The sequence below is a fragment of the Urtica dioica genome, chromosome 3, assembly GCF_054948205.1.
Source record: "Urtica dioica subsp. dioica isolate 48M chromosome 3, U.dioica_male_clone48M_v1_H2, whole genome shotgun sequence".
NCBI lineage: Eukaryota > Viridiplantae > Streptophyta > Magnoliopsida > Rosales > Urticaceae > Urtica > Urtica dioica.
Window position 1 is genome coordinate 46832628 of NC_142758.1, and position 17790 is coordinate 46850417.

The 17790-nt window shown below is 37.7% G+C and overlaps 1 protein-coding gene across 1 annotated transcript; it reads right to left on the reverse strand.

The window, feature by feature from the left end:
• Positions 1-8208: 8208 nt before the first annotated feature.
• Positions 8209-15700, reverse strand: LOC149403208 (cytochrome P450 71B34-like). The gene is made up of 2 exons (XM_089610059.1): positions 14750-15700; positions 8209-8987 (listed from the first exon to the last, which is right to left on the reverse strand). The coding sequence occupies exons 1-2, from the start codon at positions 15650-15652 to the stop codon at positions 8343-8345; spliced, it is 1548 nt and encodes a 515-aa protein (XP_089466185.1). The 5' UTR covers positions 15653-15700; the 3' UTR covers positions 8209-8342.
• Between the last annotated feature and the right edge of the window lie 2090 nt (positions 15701-17790).

Here is a 17790-nt window from a genome sequence, read left to right on the forward strand (position 1 = left end):
AAAAGAGAAGAATTAATGAAAAAAACTAATTGAAACACAAACAAAAATGAATTGGGAAATCCTACTCCCAGAATACCCATCTGGGAAAACAGAATGGGCTCTTGAAGACATCATATTGATGCTCTTTAAATGTACAAATGGCAGTATGAAGAAACCTTGGACCCAATAAACTATCCTTACCACTATTTCTGCGAAAGTGTATACCCCGGAAACTACTCACCTTATGTGGATGTTCTCAGCCTCATCTCAACAATCAAATCCTAACAAAAATCGTTTGTATATATTTTTGCAGCCAACAATTACAAAGTGAAAGATATTTGGTGTAAGATTACCGTGTTTTGCAGCGGGAAGCTCGAGGCACGAGTCTTGCATATGGAAAAGTGATTTCGATAAAAAAATGGATAATTTGTTACCAACTGAACTTTAACCTTGATTGTCTTTACTAAGAATATCACACTCTACACATACAAAATAGCAAACACATATATGATACCTTCGGGAATCACATTTACAACAACAAAAAACAAAAACAAAATCTTACCATTGGATAATATAAGTACTGAAGATAAAATAAATTTCTTACCATTCATCAAGGAAATCAACTGTGATTAACAAATTTCTGAGAAAAGAAAATGGTATTTCGGATAAATAAACAAAAAAAAAATGTACAGAATAAGAAACTGTAGAAGATTGATTATACCTGTTCAAGCCTACGAAGGAGATGAGTCTTGAATTGGCTAACACCCCAATCACTTCATGTTGGATCCAGAGCCCTGGCCTTCTCGAACGCGTGAAATCAAGCTAATTTATATGAAAATGAACAAATTGCATTGTCAATATACATATTGTCGGTAATCTCGTCCTCCGCACTCAAGCTATGTTCTTCGACGACCCGCTCGAGCTCACTAGTACAAAAAACAGCATTAGGTGCGACTTTTTTCGCACCTAAAGGTCGAAAGTCGCACCCATTGATACCTTTAGGTGCGACTTTAGGTGCGACAAAGTCGCACCCGAAAGTTCGCACCTAAAGGTCGTGGGTGCGACTAGTCGCACCCGATGGTCATGACTTTTAGGTGCGACTTTTAGGTGCGGATTTTCGCACCTATATTCGCACCCATAAGTCAGAAAAGATGTTCGAAAAAGTCCGCGCCAAGTCATTGGGTGCGACTGGTCGCACCCAATGGCCTTCGCGCCAAGTCATTGGGTGCGACTGGTCGCACCCAATGGCCTTCGCGCTAAGTTTTTTGGTGCGACTAATCGCACCCGATAGTTGTTTTTAAGATTTTTTTTATTTATTATTTTTATGAATTCTATAATTGTAATCAAATAACTAAATAGTTTATTAATTAGAAAATTCATTAATTAATATTTATAATCATAATAAAAACTAACCATTTGTTGTTCGATTACAATAATTATTATAATGTACGACAAATAATTAAAATAAATGTTCATTCTTTTTCCCTTTCCTTTTCCTCGGTTTGTAAACCAATCCTTGAACATTTTACTCCCTCTTCCGCCAAATCTTCCTCCAGAACTGCTGCTACCTCCTCGTCCACTTCCGTTCGTACGCTCACTGCTGCTCGTACGCTCTCGCTGGTAATTTGCTGAACCTGGCGGCGTCGTCTGAGCATCTGCCATTGAAACTGATGGCGGCGTTGTCTGATGCATAGGGTGCATCTGAGGCGACGGCGTCGTCTGAGGCATCTGTGGCATCATGCCGGGCGACATCTGAGGCATCTGTGGCATCGTGCCGGACGACATCTGAGGCAAGGGCGAAAACTGCTGCGTGAACGCGAACATTTGTCGCTGCATCTCCTCCATCTGCTGTTGTTGTGCCGCCATAGCGAGTTGTTGTGCCGCCACCTGAGCTTGGAGCTCGCCAACCACTAGATCTGGAACACGACGCCGCGACGAGCCTGAGCCTGACGACGAGCTTTCGTCCTGAGCCTGAGCAATAGCCCAAGATGTTCTCGGGACCGTTGGACCTATTCCAACGTACCAATCTTGACGGTTCCCGAGAATTTCTAGCATCGCGTGCTCCTCTGCGGCGTCCTGGTCAAAGACTACGCCTTGCTCTTCTGCTTGTCGCTGAAGATCCGCCAGTAGAGTAACTATCCGCGCCTTTACACATAAAAAAAATATTAAAAATTAATTATTATGTAAGTAACGTACACTTAATTATCACATATGACTTACATGTGCTCGTCTCGCCCAATCTGTCGTCCATTCACCTTTTCTATTATGGTGTTTTTGCTCCCACGTCGTTAACGCGGAGCCCAAAGTCCCATCATCCTTACTCTGTAATTGTTATGAAAATATAAGTACTGAATTTATTTCAAATTAAGTACTTCAAAATTAGAATAACTTACGTTCAAATGACGATGAGCCAAGAAAGAAAGAGATCCCTGAGTCGACCTCGTCTTCTTCTTCTTCGAATTCTCCTTGTTGCGATTAGACTTTTTCTGCAAATAATTAATTTTGTCATTATTCAATCTGATAAAGAGATTATAATTTATTACAATCATACATTACGTACCTTCCAATCGTCAGTCGCGAACTCGTCTACCACCGCCTCCCAATCCTCTTTCTTATATCCCGGTGGTGTTTCCGCCTTAGCGTTTTCTTGGCTCCCACAAAACTCCAACCGGAACTTCTCTGATAGCTTGGACTTCTGGTTGCGTCGCCTGATCTAGGCATTCCGAATGATAGCCTAATCAATCGTATTCTGATAGCAATCCGCACGTTCCGAGGCTCTGCAGCAAAACCTGGGTATCTCTCGTCCAAATTCTTCCACGCGGTACCATCAGCAGGATGTCGTAAAACGCCAGCTTCCCTGACGCGATCTCTTTCGTGCCACTCCATATGAAGCGCCGTGTGTCGAGATGCGTACAGTCGCTTCAATCGATCTTTCAAGGGAAAATATCGCAATATCTTCTGCGGTATCTTCTTACCAGTTGGCTTCCATCTACTCTCGTTACATATCGGACACACGTCGACGTTCGCGAGATGTTTTCGGAATAGGACACAGTCATTAATGCACGCGTCGATCATCTCGTATCCCATGCCAAAACGCTTCAGCTTCGCTTTTGCCTCGTAGTGCTTCTCCGGTATTCGATTACCGGCTGGATGAGACTTCCTCAAAAGCTGCAGCAATTCTGTGAACGACTTGTTCGTCCAATGGTTCGTGACTTTAATGTGCATCAATTGAACCAAGAATGACAACGACGAAAACTCCTTGCATCCAGGGTACAATTCCGCTTCCAACTCAGCGAACAAGTCTTCCACTTGCTCCTCAGCACCCACATCGCTCGGAGCCGGCTCCGTAACACCATCGAAATCCTCGTGATCTCTTATATCCTCCACAGCAGCATGTATTCCTCCTACTCCTCTCTGGGCTGTTTCTCCGATGGGGACTTCTTCAAGATGACCGACGGAACGCACGACCTCGCCATGATGATACCATTCTGTGTAGCCCGGGGTAAACCCTTTGTTTAGCAGATGATGCCTTACAACCCCAATGTCGTGCCATCTCACGTTGTTGCAAGGCTTGCATGGACATCGATATTCGTAATTATCGTTCGGAAATCTTCTTGCAGCGCGGATAAATTCATTAACTCCGAGTTTATACTGCAAGGACAACCGATTGTTCTCGGTGATTCAATCTCTACTTGGATTGGACATTGATTTCGCTAAACGAAAGAGAAAATTAACAATTATTAATAGTTGTTGCTAAGGGACGAAGACGACTGACATCGATTACTTATGTTGGCGCTGATGCCGAATAGTGCGGCTTAAGGGTTATTACTAATTAAGGGACGAGGAACTATAAAGGTGAAATTATGAATTTTATTTTATTTGAAGTCGAATTGAAAAAAATAGGGTTTTGAGAATAATTGATTGGAAACTATACCGAAATTTCGGCAGAATTTCCCCTATAATTCTAACAAACCAAAAACCTGCAAACTCATTTAAAAATCATATACAAATCATCCAAAACTATCTTAATAATCAACGAAACCCTAAATCGAACCTCCGTGGCTCGATTACAACAAAAATTCAACAATATCAACTCATCTATCAAAAATATGTAAACTAAAACTAAATTATACAATAACTCAACTAAATTCAATTTCATGATTAACAATTGAACAAATAACTTAAATTATATGATATTAACTTAAAAAATTACTAACTAAATTAATTTCAATTACATAAAACATTTTACCAATTTTACTAATTATATCAAATAATTAATTTCAATTACATAATTAACAATTTTTATAATTGTATCAAATTAATTTCAATTACATAATTAACAATTTTACCAATTATATCAAATTAATTTCAATTACATAATTAACAATTTTTATAATTATATCAAATTAATTTCGATTTCAAAATTAACAATTTTATCATACTAACTACATTATTAATACATATATACGTATAAAAAACTATTTTATTACCTAATTAATAAACAATTAGACTAATTATACTAATTACAATTAATCTAAAGTAATTAAAAACACAATTAAAAGGACTACGAGAGGCTAACCTGTAGAGTACGGCGAGGCTGCGAGAGGCACGACGGTGCTGCGACGGGGAGTTGAAGCGCGCGGGTCTCGAGCACAGCTTGGCGGGACAGCGGCGGTGCTGCGACTTCTTGGCTGATCGAGAGACTCACGGCCGGACTGAGACTTCTTCGCTGAGAGACTCACGGCCGGACACACATAAACACACCACACACATAAACACACACCACACACATACACAACATACATAAACACACACCACACACATAAACACACACACACATACCTAAACACGCCGAGCTGAGAGACTTGATCTTGGCTGAGAGACTCACGGCCGGACTTCGACGGGTCGCGCGAGGAAGAGCGAGGCTTCAACCTGGACGTGGCCGGGCCGAGTGTTTTGCTCTGCAATAGAGCACACCGGAACACACACCACACACATAAACACACACCGGTACATAAACACACACCACACGGCCGGGAACACACATAAACGAACACACACACACACACACATACCTGAGAGACTCACGGCCGGACTTCTTGGCTGAGGCTTCGACGGGTCGCGCCGGTTCAGATCGAGTCTGGCGCGAGGAAGAGCGACGCCGGCCGGTTCAGATCGAGTCTGGCGCGAGGAAGGAGCAGTCCGAGGCTGAGAAGTGGTGGCGGTCGGAGGCTGAGAGAGAGAGCGGTGGCGGTCGGAGGCTGGGAAGAGAGAGAGAGAGCGGTGACGGTCGAAGAGAGAGAGAGAGAGAGAGAGAGAGCGGTGGAAGAGAGAGAGAGAGAGAGAGGTGGCGGTCGGAGGCGGTCGGTGGCGGCGACAGGGGTGGGAGAGAAGAGAAATCGGAGAGAGAGTTTTTTTTTTAACCCTAAAAATGGTTTGGCTCGGATAAAATGAAAACCCGAGCGGCTGTACAATTTATACAGACTTTTGAATTTGGGTGCGACTTTGTCGCACCCAATGACACCTTTGGGTGCGACTTTGTCGCACCCAATGACCTGTGTCAGTGGTTTCGGGTGCGACAAAGTCGCACCCATTGACATTTTCTAAAAAATGGGGGAAGTTTTGGCCGCCGAAAATTTTAGATCATTTAGGTGCGACTTAGTCGCACCTATCACTTTAGATAAAGTATTGGGTGCGACTAAGTCGCACCCAATAGTGGTATCACACTTTTGGGTGCGACTAGTCGCACCCAACGTCAAAAAATTTCGCGAAAATTTCCCAGCGCTTAATTGATTTTTGGATCCGACTATTCGCACCTGAAAGTCTTATTGGTGCGACTTTTAGGTGCGAATAGTTGCACCCAAAAGTCATCCGTACCGGAAAACTGTTTTTGTAGTAGTGGCTGGGCATGTTGATCATCTTCAACTGTGACCCGCTCACCAATTCAAATACCCAAACTCGTAATCAACAAAATCCAAAATATTACCTTTACAAATTTAAAGGTGAGGAGAGGAAATCGAAATCCTACAGTGGATAAATTTAAATCTGGCCGAAATTCAAGCTCACATTTTGAATTGCAAGGACGGAGGGGCATGGGACGCGGTGGGCCAGATTTGACGAGCACTGAGAAGGTGTCCACGATGATGGAGGCAGAGTAAGAGAGAGAGAGTCGGTGAGAGAGAGAGATATGACTGAGAGAGAGAGAAATAAATGACGGTCTGGCTTTTGTTTTTCTTTAAGGAAGAGCTCTAAAAATTTAGTCAGACTCAAATTTGAGTTCCATGTTTCATCTACCGCTCAAATGAAATTTTTAGAGGCAAAATTTCCCTCCTTCTAAACTTAGTGAAAATTTGTCCCACTCTAATTTTTTTTTTTTTTAATTTTTTAGCTTAACATTACGTTGCAAAATGAAAAGAAAAAAATTGTGCTGATATATGACCTAATATATAGTCGATCTAAAATATAACTTGACAATATAAAATTTTATTGAAAATTTTGTAGTTTTTTATTGAAAATTTTGGACGAAAATATACTTTGTCAATATGTAATTACATTTTATGCTAAAAAAAAAAGTTTACCTTCATTGTAGAAATTACGTATCATAAATAAAAATATGTAAATGTTATAACCATTTGACTAGATTGGTCTATATTTGTTGCTTTTCGATGATAATACAACTATATGACTCTGACCGTCCTGACTCGTGCAATCAATTGACAATCTTAATATTTATCTATTATTTTATTTTTATTTATAAACCAATTGACGATTAACAAAACATTAAATTAGTTTTTTGTTTTGAATACAAATTAGATATTGACTTCGAAAACAAATGGAGGTAATAAGTCATTTTACTATAATTGAAATCAAATAAAATTGAATACGGACTTTATTCTGAGACTATTGTTTTTTTTATTGTAAATTGTGAATTGTGATTATTCGAATTGAAATCAAATAAAATTGAATGCAATACGTTATTATGAGATTAATGTTATTGTAAATTGTAATTGTTCGATATGAATTGAATTGCAATCAAATAAAATTGAATACAATATGTTATTATGAGATTATTGTTATTGTGATTGTAAATTGTGATTGTTCGATATAAATTGAAGTGAACTGAAATAAAATAAAATTGAATACGATACGTTTTGATGAGATTATTGTTATTGTGATTGTAAATTATGAATTGCGATTGTTCGATATGAATTGAATTGAGTTGAAATAAAATAAATTGAATACGATACGTTATTATGAAACTATTGTTGTTTGTTCGATATGAATTGAATTGAATTGAAATGAAATAAGTCATTTATCGTAAATTGTGATTATTCGATTTGATCCAATGACACTATTAGTACGAGAACACCACTAGACATACTAGTTAAATTGGTTATTGAAAACAATTAATTCAATAGAATATTATTGCTCCCATGAAGTCAATTGGTATACTATTCACTATATATTATCATGCGTAAATTGATATTGATACGAATATACCTTATTTTCAACCTCAACCATATCGAAATTGATTGAAAATTATAAGTTGTTCTACCATAATATAGTGATAGAATAGATGTCAATATATCACATAACAATTCTTTTCATTCTATCATATTTTATAATATCAATGTTCATAATTATAAATTTATAATTTTATGTTTCGTTTATGTATGGTTTATAATTATAATTTTATATCTTTTTTTTCTTTATATTATAATTTTAGATCACTTTTATGCATATTAATAATTTTACATGTATAATATTAATCGTGTTTTATTGGGTCGTAATCGTGCTATTACTCGTAATCATATTAATCGGGTCATATTCGTGCGGATCGTAATCGTGTTTCGTGTCGATCATTTAATAATCGTGTTAATTGGATTTTAATCATGTAATCGTAATCGTGTCGTTTTGACCCATTATTTAATCGTGTTAGCGTGTTCGATCCAATTAAGAACCGACCCATTTATTGAGATCCAAATCCGCTTTAAATTGTGTCGTAACCGTTTCGTGTTTCGTGTCCGGACCAAATTGCCATCCCTAATTACAAGCACAACTTGCTCATCAAAGCCCTGACTTCCCTTATTATATTCCAATTTAATATTTTTGTTTTAACTTTTTTTAATCATATTATGTACTACATATACCTTAAGAAGACTAATTATTAAATATGTTATATTTTAGCACTTGTTTTGGTATTAAGAAAAAGTACTACATTACTTTCATATTATGAAATACACATTTTCCCTTATTTATAAATACAAGGGCGGCATGAAAATCGCCATATATAACAAACATACAAATATATAAAAAGTGAGATATAAAGTGACGAGTCAGTTCTCATTGCTAAACAGGGCTAATTAAGTCCTAGAATCTTGATATTTAGCCCATTCTTGATAGCTGATTGGAACAAGTTCAAGAGCAAACTTCTTATGTACTACAAGGCCAGGCCCCTCTTCCATGTTGATATCAATTTCCTTCATTCTGTCGGGCAACTTCCAATCGAAGCAACACAAGAGATTCGCAAGTGCAAGCTCCACAGTAGATATTCCCATGTGAATCCCAGGGCAGCTTCTACGGCCGGAGCCAAATGGTAGGAGCTCAAAGTGTAAACCTTTGTAGTCGATGGAGCTATCTGCAAATCTCTCTGGAAAGAACTCTTCTGGATTATCCCAATAATTAGGGTCTCGTCCTATCGCCGAAGCATTGATTTGAATCATTGTTTTCGTGGACACTTTGTGGCCACAAAGATTGAATTCGGATATTGTTTCTCTTGGGAGAAGAAGTGGGAGCGGAGGGTGCATTCTAATAGTCTCTTTCACAACCATCTTAAGATACTGGAGTTGGTGAATATTGTTTTCACTAATGGCTAGTTTTTCTTTTAAAGCACCAAACCTTCTTGCTTCGTCTATTGCTTTCTTCATCACTCTTGGGTTTCGAGCGAGCTCCGTCATTGCCCAAGTTAATGCAATGGCACTAGTGTCTACTCCAGCCAAGAATATGTCCTAAGTTAATAAAAAAGTTGTTAATTAAATTACAAAAACTGCACAGACTATGCCTACGTAGCCAACATTTTGACGCAACAAAATACTACGTGGCTTTATTATTCATTTAACAAATTACGTGATTATCATTTGTTTAAAAATCAATAGAAAAGGGCTACGTAGCCAATGTTTTGACGCAACGAAATACTCAATCTTTAATACACGTTATACACATTTATTCTTTACTATTCTCTTTCATAATTTGTAGTCTGGTAGTTGCTCTTAACCGTGAAATTGAGTGACATTGACTGTCTATTTTAATTCACACGTTTGATATGATTTAATATATAAATCCCCTTGATTAGGGATTAGTTAGAGGTTTTTTTTTTAACGTAGCAAACACTGTTCAAAAACCAATTGATCATTATTTGCTATTTCTAAATTTATAATTTATTCTTTTAGTTATCAGGTTTATATTTATTCGTTAAGTAATTCGAATTTTTGAACTACTGTTTTACGCGTTTTCTCTTGATGTTGGTTAATTTTGGTTTATTTTTCTCATTATCATATTAGCGAATGATTTATTTTGGTTTATTAGCTTTTAGAAAATTATCGAAAATGATTTTTATCATATTTTATTTTGGTTTATTTTAGTTTATTTTGTTCATTATCATGTCAGATTTTTCAATTGATTCTAATCAACACTCTATTTATTTCTTTTATTATATTTCATAATGAATTTTCTTTTAAAAGTTTTGAATTTTAATCGCAAGCGTGAACTATGGCAATATTTAACTAATTTAGTTTGAGTTTTAATTAACAAATCTTGGAACGTCAGCTAGTGGTTGATTTCTTTGATTTTGCTGATAATACCGACATTTTATATATGTTTATTTTTTGTAAATGATTAGATTATAAAATAAAACAAACGTTGGCTACTTCTTTAATTCTAAGTTTAAGATCGGCTACGTAACTAGATTGACCATTAAAATATTTGAATTTGTCAAATCATTTCATTTCTTATGTTTAGCTAGAAATCCATATATTACCCCAAAAAATTAAAATTTAAAAACTATTTTTGGTTAAAATAAAATTGACAAATATTGTGGTTTGGAAAATATGAAGTTAAAGCTTAGATGTCATGCTATTTTCTAGTTGGTGCTGTGATGAGTAAATATATTTTGAAGAAAAAAATTACGAATAAAAGCTTAAAATGTTTCAAAATAAAATAAAATATAGGTTTTACTTTTATATATTTTCCTCCCCCAAATTATCTCTCAAATTTTCCGCAATGCAAAGAAAATGATGGATTTATTTTTCTTCCATTGGACCAATCGTAGCATTAATGTAAGATCGGATACATTTATGAACAAACTGTAATTCCGACTTATCATGCGATGCATCACCACAGTATCATTCTCTTTTCTTATCAATGGTCACCCCACATGAAATGTAATTCCGACTCGAGGGATACGCCAAGGATGTCCACTATCCCCTTATCTTTTCCTCATCTGCTCTGAAGGATTATCATCTCTCATACATCGAGCGGAAAGAAGTTCCGATTTGACAGGGATCAAAATTGCGAGATCAGCCCCGAAGATATCTCACCTTCTTTTTGCCGATGACTGTCTAATTTTTTGTGAAGCTACAACAAAAAATTGCGACACAATCAGAGACATACTAAAACAGTATAGTGCTGGTTCTGGACAACACATAAACTACCAAAAATCACATCTATCCTTTTCACAAAATACTGCTCAGTCAATACAAGATTATTTCGCCGAAATCTTGCATATGACGATTGGAGAATGCCATGAAAAATACTTGGGACTGCCATCTTACTCCGGAAAAGACAAAAAAATTATTTTTGCTGAATTAAAGGAAAAGATTTGGAATAGACTATCATCTTGGGAATCAAAGCTTTTCTCCCGTGCAGGTACCATCTACTTATATACTCTTTATTACTGCAAAGTTATCTCTCCTTTTCTATACTTCTTCTTCTCTGTACATTGCTGAAAACTCACCAAGTTAACTGAAGTTTTTACCTTCTCTTTGTAAATAAATAAAATATTACCCATTGCATTATCCTGTTAAGCTCGGTTGTGATTAAGTTTCTATATGAAGACTCAACAGTAACAAAATTGTATATGAGTATATTGCTCTTTTTCGTCATAAATTAGTAAGTGTCTGATATCAAGCTCTGATCAATTTAGAATTATTTATTGTTGCTACTTGGTAACTTTCTCTTCTGTTTGTAAAAAATACACTTGTCCCTTTATCCAAATACAGAGATATGGACGATTTTTATAGGCTTACGTGTACTAGTAAATGTTGGTCGGAAAGTAGTTAATTTGATTAACTTTCAGAGTTTTTTTCGCAGAATCATGTAAGAGGAATATAAAAATGTCTTGTAAAAAATATGAAAAATCAGTGAAAGCTATACATGTTTAATCGAGATAATATAGTTTCGAAATATTGTTAGGTTTTGTCGGACTGTTTTGAGTAAAGCTATTGTGTTCCTACATAAAATGATGTCAGGAGTCAGGATGTACGCTTAAATATTAGGATATCAAAGGTACTGTTAAATTAACTGCCAGTAAAAATTCTTTATTGATTGGTAATTCCCTATCCAAATAAACATCAACCAAATCATTATAAATGTCACAAAATGCCGATTAAATTCTAGAAAACTTGCCAGGCAAAGCAAATTAACAATTTCAGCTGGGGCCTAAAACAAATTGATTGGTTTTTTAAAAAAATAAATAAGACATTTAAGCTTTTCTTTTTTATTTGCTTTTTAATAGACTTTGGGACTGAACTTTTAGCCTAGGCGTAATTTGATGTATTCGATCTTTTATTATCTGATTTAAAATTGAAAAGTATGTTACGAAGACATATTGGTTTGATATAAACAACTTGTTATTTTTAACTAATTTTCTCATGATAAAACTTTATTAAACACTCAGTAACACAACTAGCTCTTCGAGGAAGAAAAATAATTAAAATATAATAAATATTAAAAAAGATCATGATTCATATACTTATTGGTCATATAAAAATATAAAAAATCAAAACAAAAACAATACTTTTCCCAGGAAAAAATATACACATTTTATAGGGTTGCAACTTTATTATATAGCTATATGAGTCAGAGGAAGAGCTCTTATAAAGAAAATATGAACTCAATTAGACCACAAATGAAAGAAATAATATCCGATAAAAAAAAGGGGAGAAAAGACATAATTATTCAAACATAATGATCATACGGTCAAATGTACTGCCCATAGTACACGCAAGCCTATAAAAATCTTCCATTTCTTATCAATATTGGAATGCACTGATATACTAATTGGGCACTACTCTTGCATATTGCATTTATTGAATCTATATTTACATACATTTATGTTATGGTTCTAATCTTGTTAACTGTATCAATATAACTTACAGGGAAAGAAATTTTGCTAAAAGCAGTGATCCAATCAATCCCCATCTACTACATGAGTTGCTTCAAACTACCAGAGTCTATATGCTCCGACATTGAATCAGCAATGGCTAAGTTTTATTGGGGCTTTACATCCAAAGGAAATAAAGTACACTGGAAAAATTGGAAATCCATATGCCGATCAAAGATGGATGGTGGATTAGGTTTTCGTTCCTTTGAAGATTTCAACCAAGCTTTACTGGCTAAACAAGCTTGGAGAATTCTGGACAATCCCCAATCACTCCTCGCAAAAATCTTCAAATCCAGGTACTTCCCATATACCAACCTCAAATCAGCATCAATTGGACACCACCCTTCCATAGTTTGGCGTGGCATCATGTGGGGAAATGAATTACTACAGAAAGGTCTCCGATGGAAGATAGGAAATGGTATGCGTATCAATATTGTAACAGATCCATGGATACCAACCTCACCTACATTCAGACCCATTAGCTGTATACCTGAAGGGTCAAATCTATGTGTATCCCACTTACGTTTGGATAATAAAGATTGGAATACGCCTATGCTTCATCATCTATTTAGTGAGTTAGACGTCCAACGAATTCAAGCTATTCCTTTAAGTCTAAGGGATAATAGTGACCAATTAATTTGGCACTACACGGTTGACGGAAACTACCAAGTTAAATCAGGTTACAAATTAGCCAGTCTTCGGCCTCAAGAGGCATCCACATCGGACCCCTCCTCAACTCAGTTATGGTGGAGAACATTATGGCATACTCAAGGTACTTCAAATCTAAATATTCAATGATTATGCATCGATTTTGATAAATTCATATATTTTATTATATTTTTTAAAAATGAATCTACTACAAATTTTTAAGAAACAAGGACAAAAAAGTTTTTAGTATCTGTTCATCCTTAGCATTCTAGTATAGTTGTTCCTATATTTATCTCTTCCCAATAAAATTTAAATTTTTTTCAGTTGTTAGCTAATACATATGGAAGTCAGTCTGTGTCGAGTATTAATAAACAATTTTCTCTTTCTTTATGTATTACTAAAACAGTTCCCAATAAGGTGAAATCTTTCATTTGGTGAGCATATTATAATGCCATACCAACTGCCAGTGGACTTTACAGACGCAAGATCATCCAATCACCAAAATGCAATATATGCTCTGGACCCTGGGAAACAGTAGGCCACATCCTCATTCACTGCAAATTCGCAAAAGAAATTTGGAGGACCTCTACCATTAAGCTAAGTTTCAAGTCGCTTTATAATCTTAATTTTGATGACATCATAAACTCGGTCCACTCTTCTCTTAATAAAAAAGACTTCTCTTTATTCCTTTGCATTTCCTGGTCTATTTGGACTGCAAGAAATAAAAGGATCTTTGAAAACATTAAGAAGGACCCTTACCAGATTACTTCGTGGACGTCAAATTTTCTTCTTGAATTTCAGTCTGCCCAGCCCAAACGCTCATCTTCTGTTAGCTTGCCGAGCGATCCTGACCCCAAACAGGACCGCTCCCAAGCAAGATGGGTACCCCCAAGCTGCGATCTCTACAAGCTCAACGTCGATGCCTCAATTCCAAAGTCTTCTAACTTTGTTGGAGTTGGAGCTATTATTCGTAACTCCTCTGGACTAGTCATGGCTGCATTGGCTCAAAATCTCCCAGGCAAATTCACGGTCAAAGAAGCTGAAGCTCTCGCTCTCCGCTACGGCTTATCTTGGGCTTTGGAAGTGTTTCTGCCTATCCACTTTGTGGAGTCAGATGCTAAGACGGTGGTGCAAGCTTTGGAGAGGAAATCTTCTTTCAAGAATGAGTTTGGTTCCATTTTGTCTGATGTATCTAGTTTATTGTCTAACTTTCCAGGAGTAAAGTTGTCTCACATCTATAGGGAAGCCAACATGGCAGCCCATGGGTTAGCAACTTACGCTCTTTCTATAGACGATAAACTCGTTTGGTTGGAGGATTTTCCTCATTCGATAGAGTCTGTAATTAATCAAGAATGTTTGTGATTAATAATAGATTTCTATTTTTCAAAAAAAAAAAACTGTCCTATTTGGTCCCACGAGGCCCTTTCTCTCCTTATCGTGTCAAATTACTAAAATGACCTATACCCCTTCCGAATTAATATATTTTCGGTAGTGATTTTTAATTAATATTGTTTAAATGATAAAATTATAAAATTTGTGTATCTTAATTCAATTTATTTATTATATACTACGCTAAATACATTTTTATTTAAAATAAACTCTCCTTTCTAATTTTATTTCTAGTCCCGGCCCTGAATAAATAAACTACATATATCTCAGACTAGTTCAGAGTTTGGAGTGTACCATTATGAGTGCCTTCGTTGTTTCTCTCGTGAAAATAACCTCTTGACCAAACTCAGATTGCTCTTCCTCCATTTTCAGCAGCAAATCGACCAGATCTTGTTGATCTTCTGGCATCGTCCGGCCGAGATGTTCGTCGATCACCCGTTCGAAGAAACCGTCCAACTCGCAAAAACTCCTATCGAGCCTCGCATGAAAACCCGACAGCCTGTCTATGATCCAAGTGCAGCGAAAGAAATCAGAGGCTGCAAAGCTTCCCAATGCCTTCATGGCTCGGTGAACGATCTCCTGAAAGCTGTCGTTGTCTAGACCGCTCTCGGAGAAGAGCTTCCCGAACGCGATCCTGAAAGTAACGCTCGCCGTCAAAGCCATCATCTTTTCGCTTATATCAACCGGTCTCGAACACAGCGAGGACTGGTGGACCGAGTCGATCAGAGACTTAACTTCTTCTTCTCTCACGGACCGAAAAGATCTGACTGTTTTCGCGGTGAAGAGCTTCAAGACGCACACTTTTCTCACTTCCCTCCAGCTTTCCCCGTAAGGCGAGAAGCTAATGTCTCTGTTGTTGTAGCTGAGCTTTGCCGAGCCCATGAGGGAAGGTCTGCTACAGCACTCGGCGTCGTGAGTCTTCAAGACTTCCATGGCGGCCTCGGCGGAGGAAATTACGATAAGGGGCACTTTCCCGAGCTGGAGGAGCATTACCGGGCCGTATTTTTGAGAGAGACTCCGTAGAGATCTGTGAGGGAGTGAGCCGAGTTGGTGAAGATTGCCTATGATCGGAATCCTCGGCGGACCGGGAAGCTCTCTCATAGGTTTGATCTCATCATTCTTTTTTGTTGCAACCTTATTCTGTAGTAGAAAGATTAGGAGTATTGGAAGCAGGGAAAGTAGAAAAATCACCCACATTCTAGCTTTGCTTTTTTTTTTTTTTTTTTTTTTTTTTTTTTTTTTTTCTCTTTTTTTCCTTGGTTGGAAGCAGATCTTATGATATACTACGAATAATGATTTGTGTGGTCGTATATACGACAAGATAGAAGCTTTTGGTAAATAGGAGATAGATGGGATTCTACAAATATGTAATTAATAATAGAAGCTTGGGGGAGATACCGCCACTCCAGCTCCCGCCATGCCCAGACTCTCGTTATTTGGCTAAACGGGAGTCCCGTCCCGTTAAGTAACGGGACGGGACTCCGTCTAACGAGATTCGGACCCCGTTAGGCATTAAAAAAAAAGAAAAAAATTTAAAAAAATGTTTAAAAAGATTATAAATAATTATATAGAAGGATGTAATTGAAATGATTTTAAACTAAGTGGGTAGAAAAAAAGAATAAAAAAGAATGTAAATTTAAAAACGGGCCTCCTAAAAAACCTCACCGACCCCTAAAAAAGTGCGACGGCGAGGAAAAAGAGGACCCTTTTCCTCGTTAATTATTTGAAAAATTATCCCAGACAAGGGTGGGATATCCCTTAGTTATAGAAGTTAGACTAAGCATTGATGTTTACATTTGCGAAATCAACTTCAAAATCGTCAAGAATATCAAAACACATAAATGTTTCTTGTGCTCGATTTCTATGTTGTATCAATTCCTTACCACATGTCAATGCTTCGACCATCTCCCGTTTCAAGCTACATCTTCTATCATCGATTATGCGGCCCGCGCTACTGAAAGCCGCCTCAGATGACTCGTTTAAAACAGGGATGGTGAGGATGTCTTGTGCCATAGATGACAAGACCGGGAACCTCCTCGCGTTTTGTCTCCACCAAACCAATAAGTCGATGGCTTCGTCATCGGGTTTGACCCACTCGTTCCGATCGTACTCTTGTATCTCCGGATTGGACCGTGTGTCGGCTCGGCTCGACCTCGGTTGACTTGTCCCAGCTTCTTGTTGAGGAGATTGGCTATAAGCGGGCGCGTTGATGAAGACATTCATGTATTGGTGTCTTCTTGGATACTGCGTCTGTGATTGATTTGGTTGTGTTCGATATTGCGGGAGGAGTTTCGCTTCGTATACCCTGAAAAGATCATAAAAAGCTTGTACGATCCTCGCAAGATCAAGTGCAACGTAATCTTGGTCCTCAAAATGATTTCGAATGTGTTTAAGAAACTTTTTTAATCCACCGATTTTACATCGGCAATCTAGAATGGCTCCAAAACCGTATAGTAATGGAACATTTTCAGCCCCCCAATATTTTAAAAACTTGGCTTTCATTGCTTGATAACAAGTTTCTTTGTAAAAAAACGTCGAGAAAATAAACAAATGATTCAGCCATCTTAATATCAAATTCGGTGATAGCGTCATCGTCATGTTCACTGTTACTATAAGTGTTGCGAATTTTACGCGCGCAAGTGCACGTGTCGCCCAAGTAATATAGTGAATTTAAGTACGAGTGTCGATCCCACGAGGAACAAGCTTAATTAACAAACAAATCACTAGCACGAATTGAACGTAAAGGAAAGATGGAAATATGTCACAAATTAATGACAAGTTTTAAAGCAATTAAATAACAAAATACTTAAGCAGAAGTTGCAGGCAGAAAGAGAGGTTAAGGACCAAGGCTTCACGGGTTTATTCAACGGTTTGGATATATGACTTTCACGCACAATCAATAATCACTCACTACTATATGCTAATCACACTACTCGTCCTACTCGTCCCCTACTCGTCCTCGTCGTGGCCGCCCTCATCGTCGTGTTGCGGAGGGTTGTAGCTGCCCGAATCCCACGAAGGGAAAGCGGGGTACGGCGTCATTAGGTGCGGAGGATATGCCGGGTAGCTCGGGGCGTCCGGGTAGATGGTCTGTTGATGCGCAGTCCACATGTTGTAGACATTCTGTTGAAACCCGTCCCGCTCCCGTTGTCGCTCGCCGAAGTCGTTGAGGAAACCCCCTAGTGCGGTGTGGGTGTCGCTCAGACGGGAGTCGAGCCGGTTCATCATGATCATCACCTCATCATAGTTGTTGTCTCGCTCATGGTGGGTCGGGGCGTGCTCCGGTTCATCAGGTGGTCCGAGAATGGGGGCATTTGGGTCGCCTCGGTGTTGCT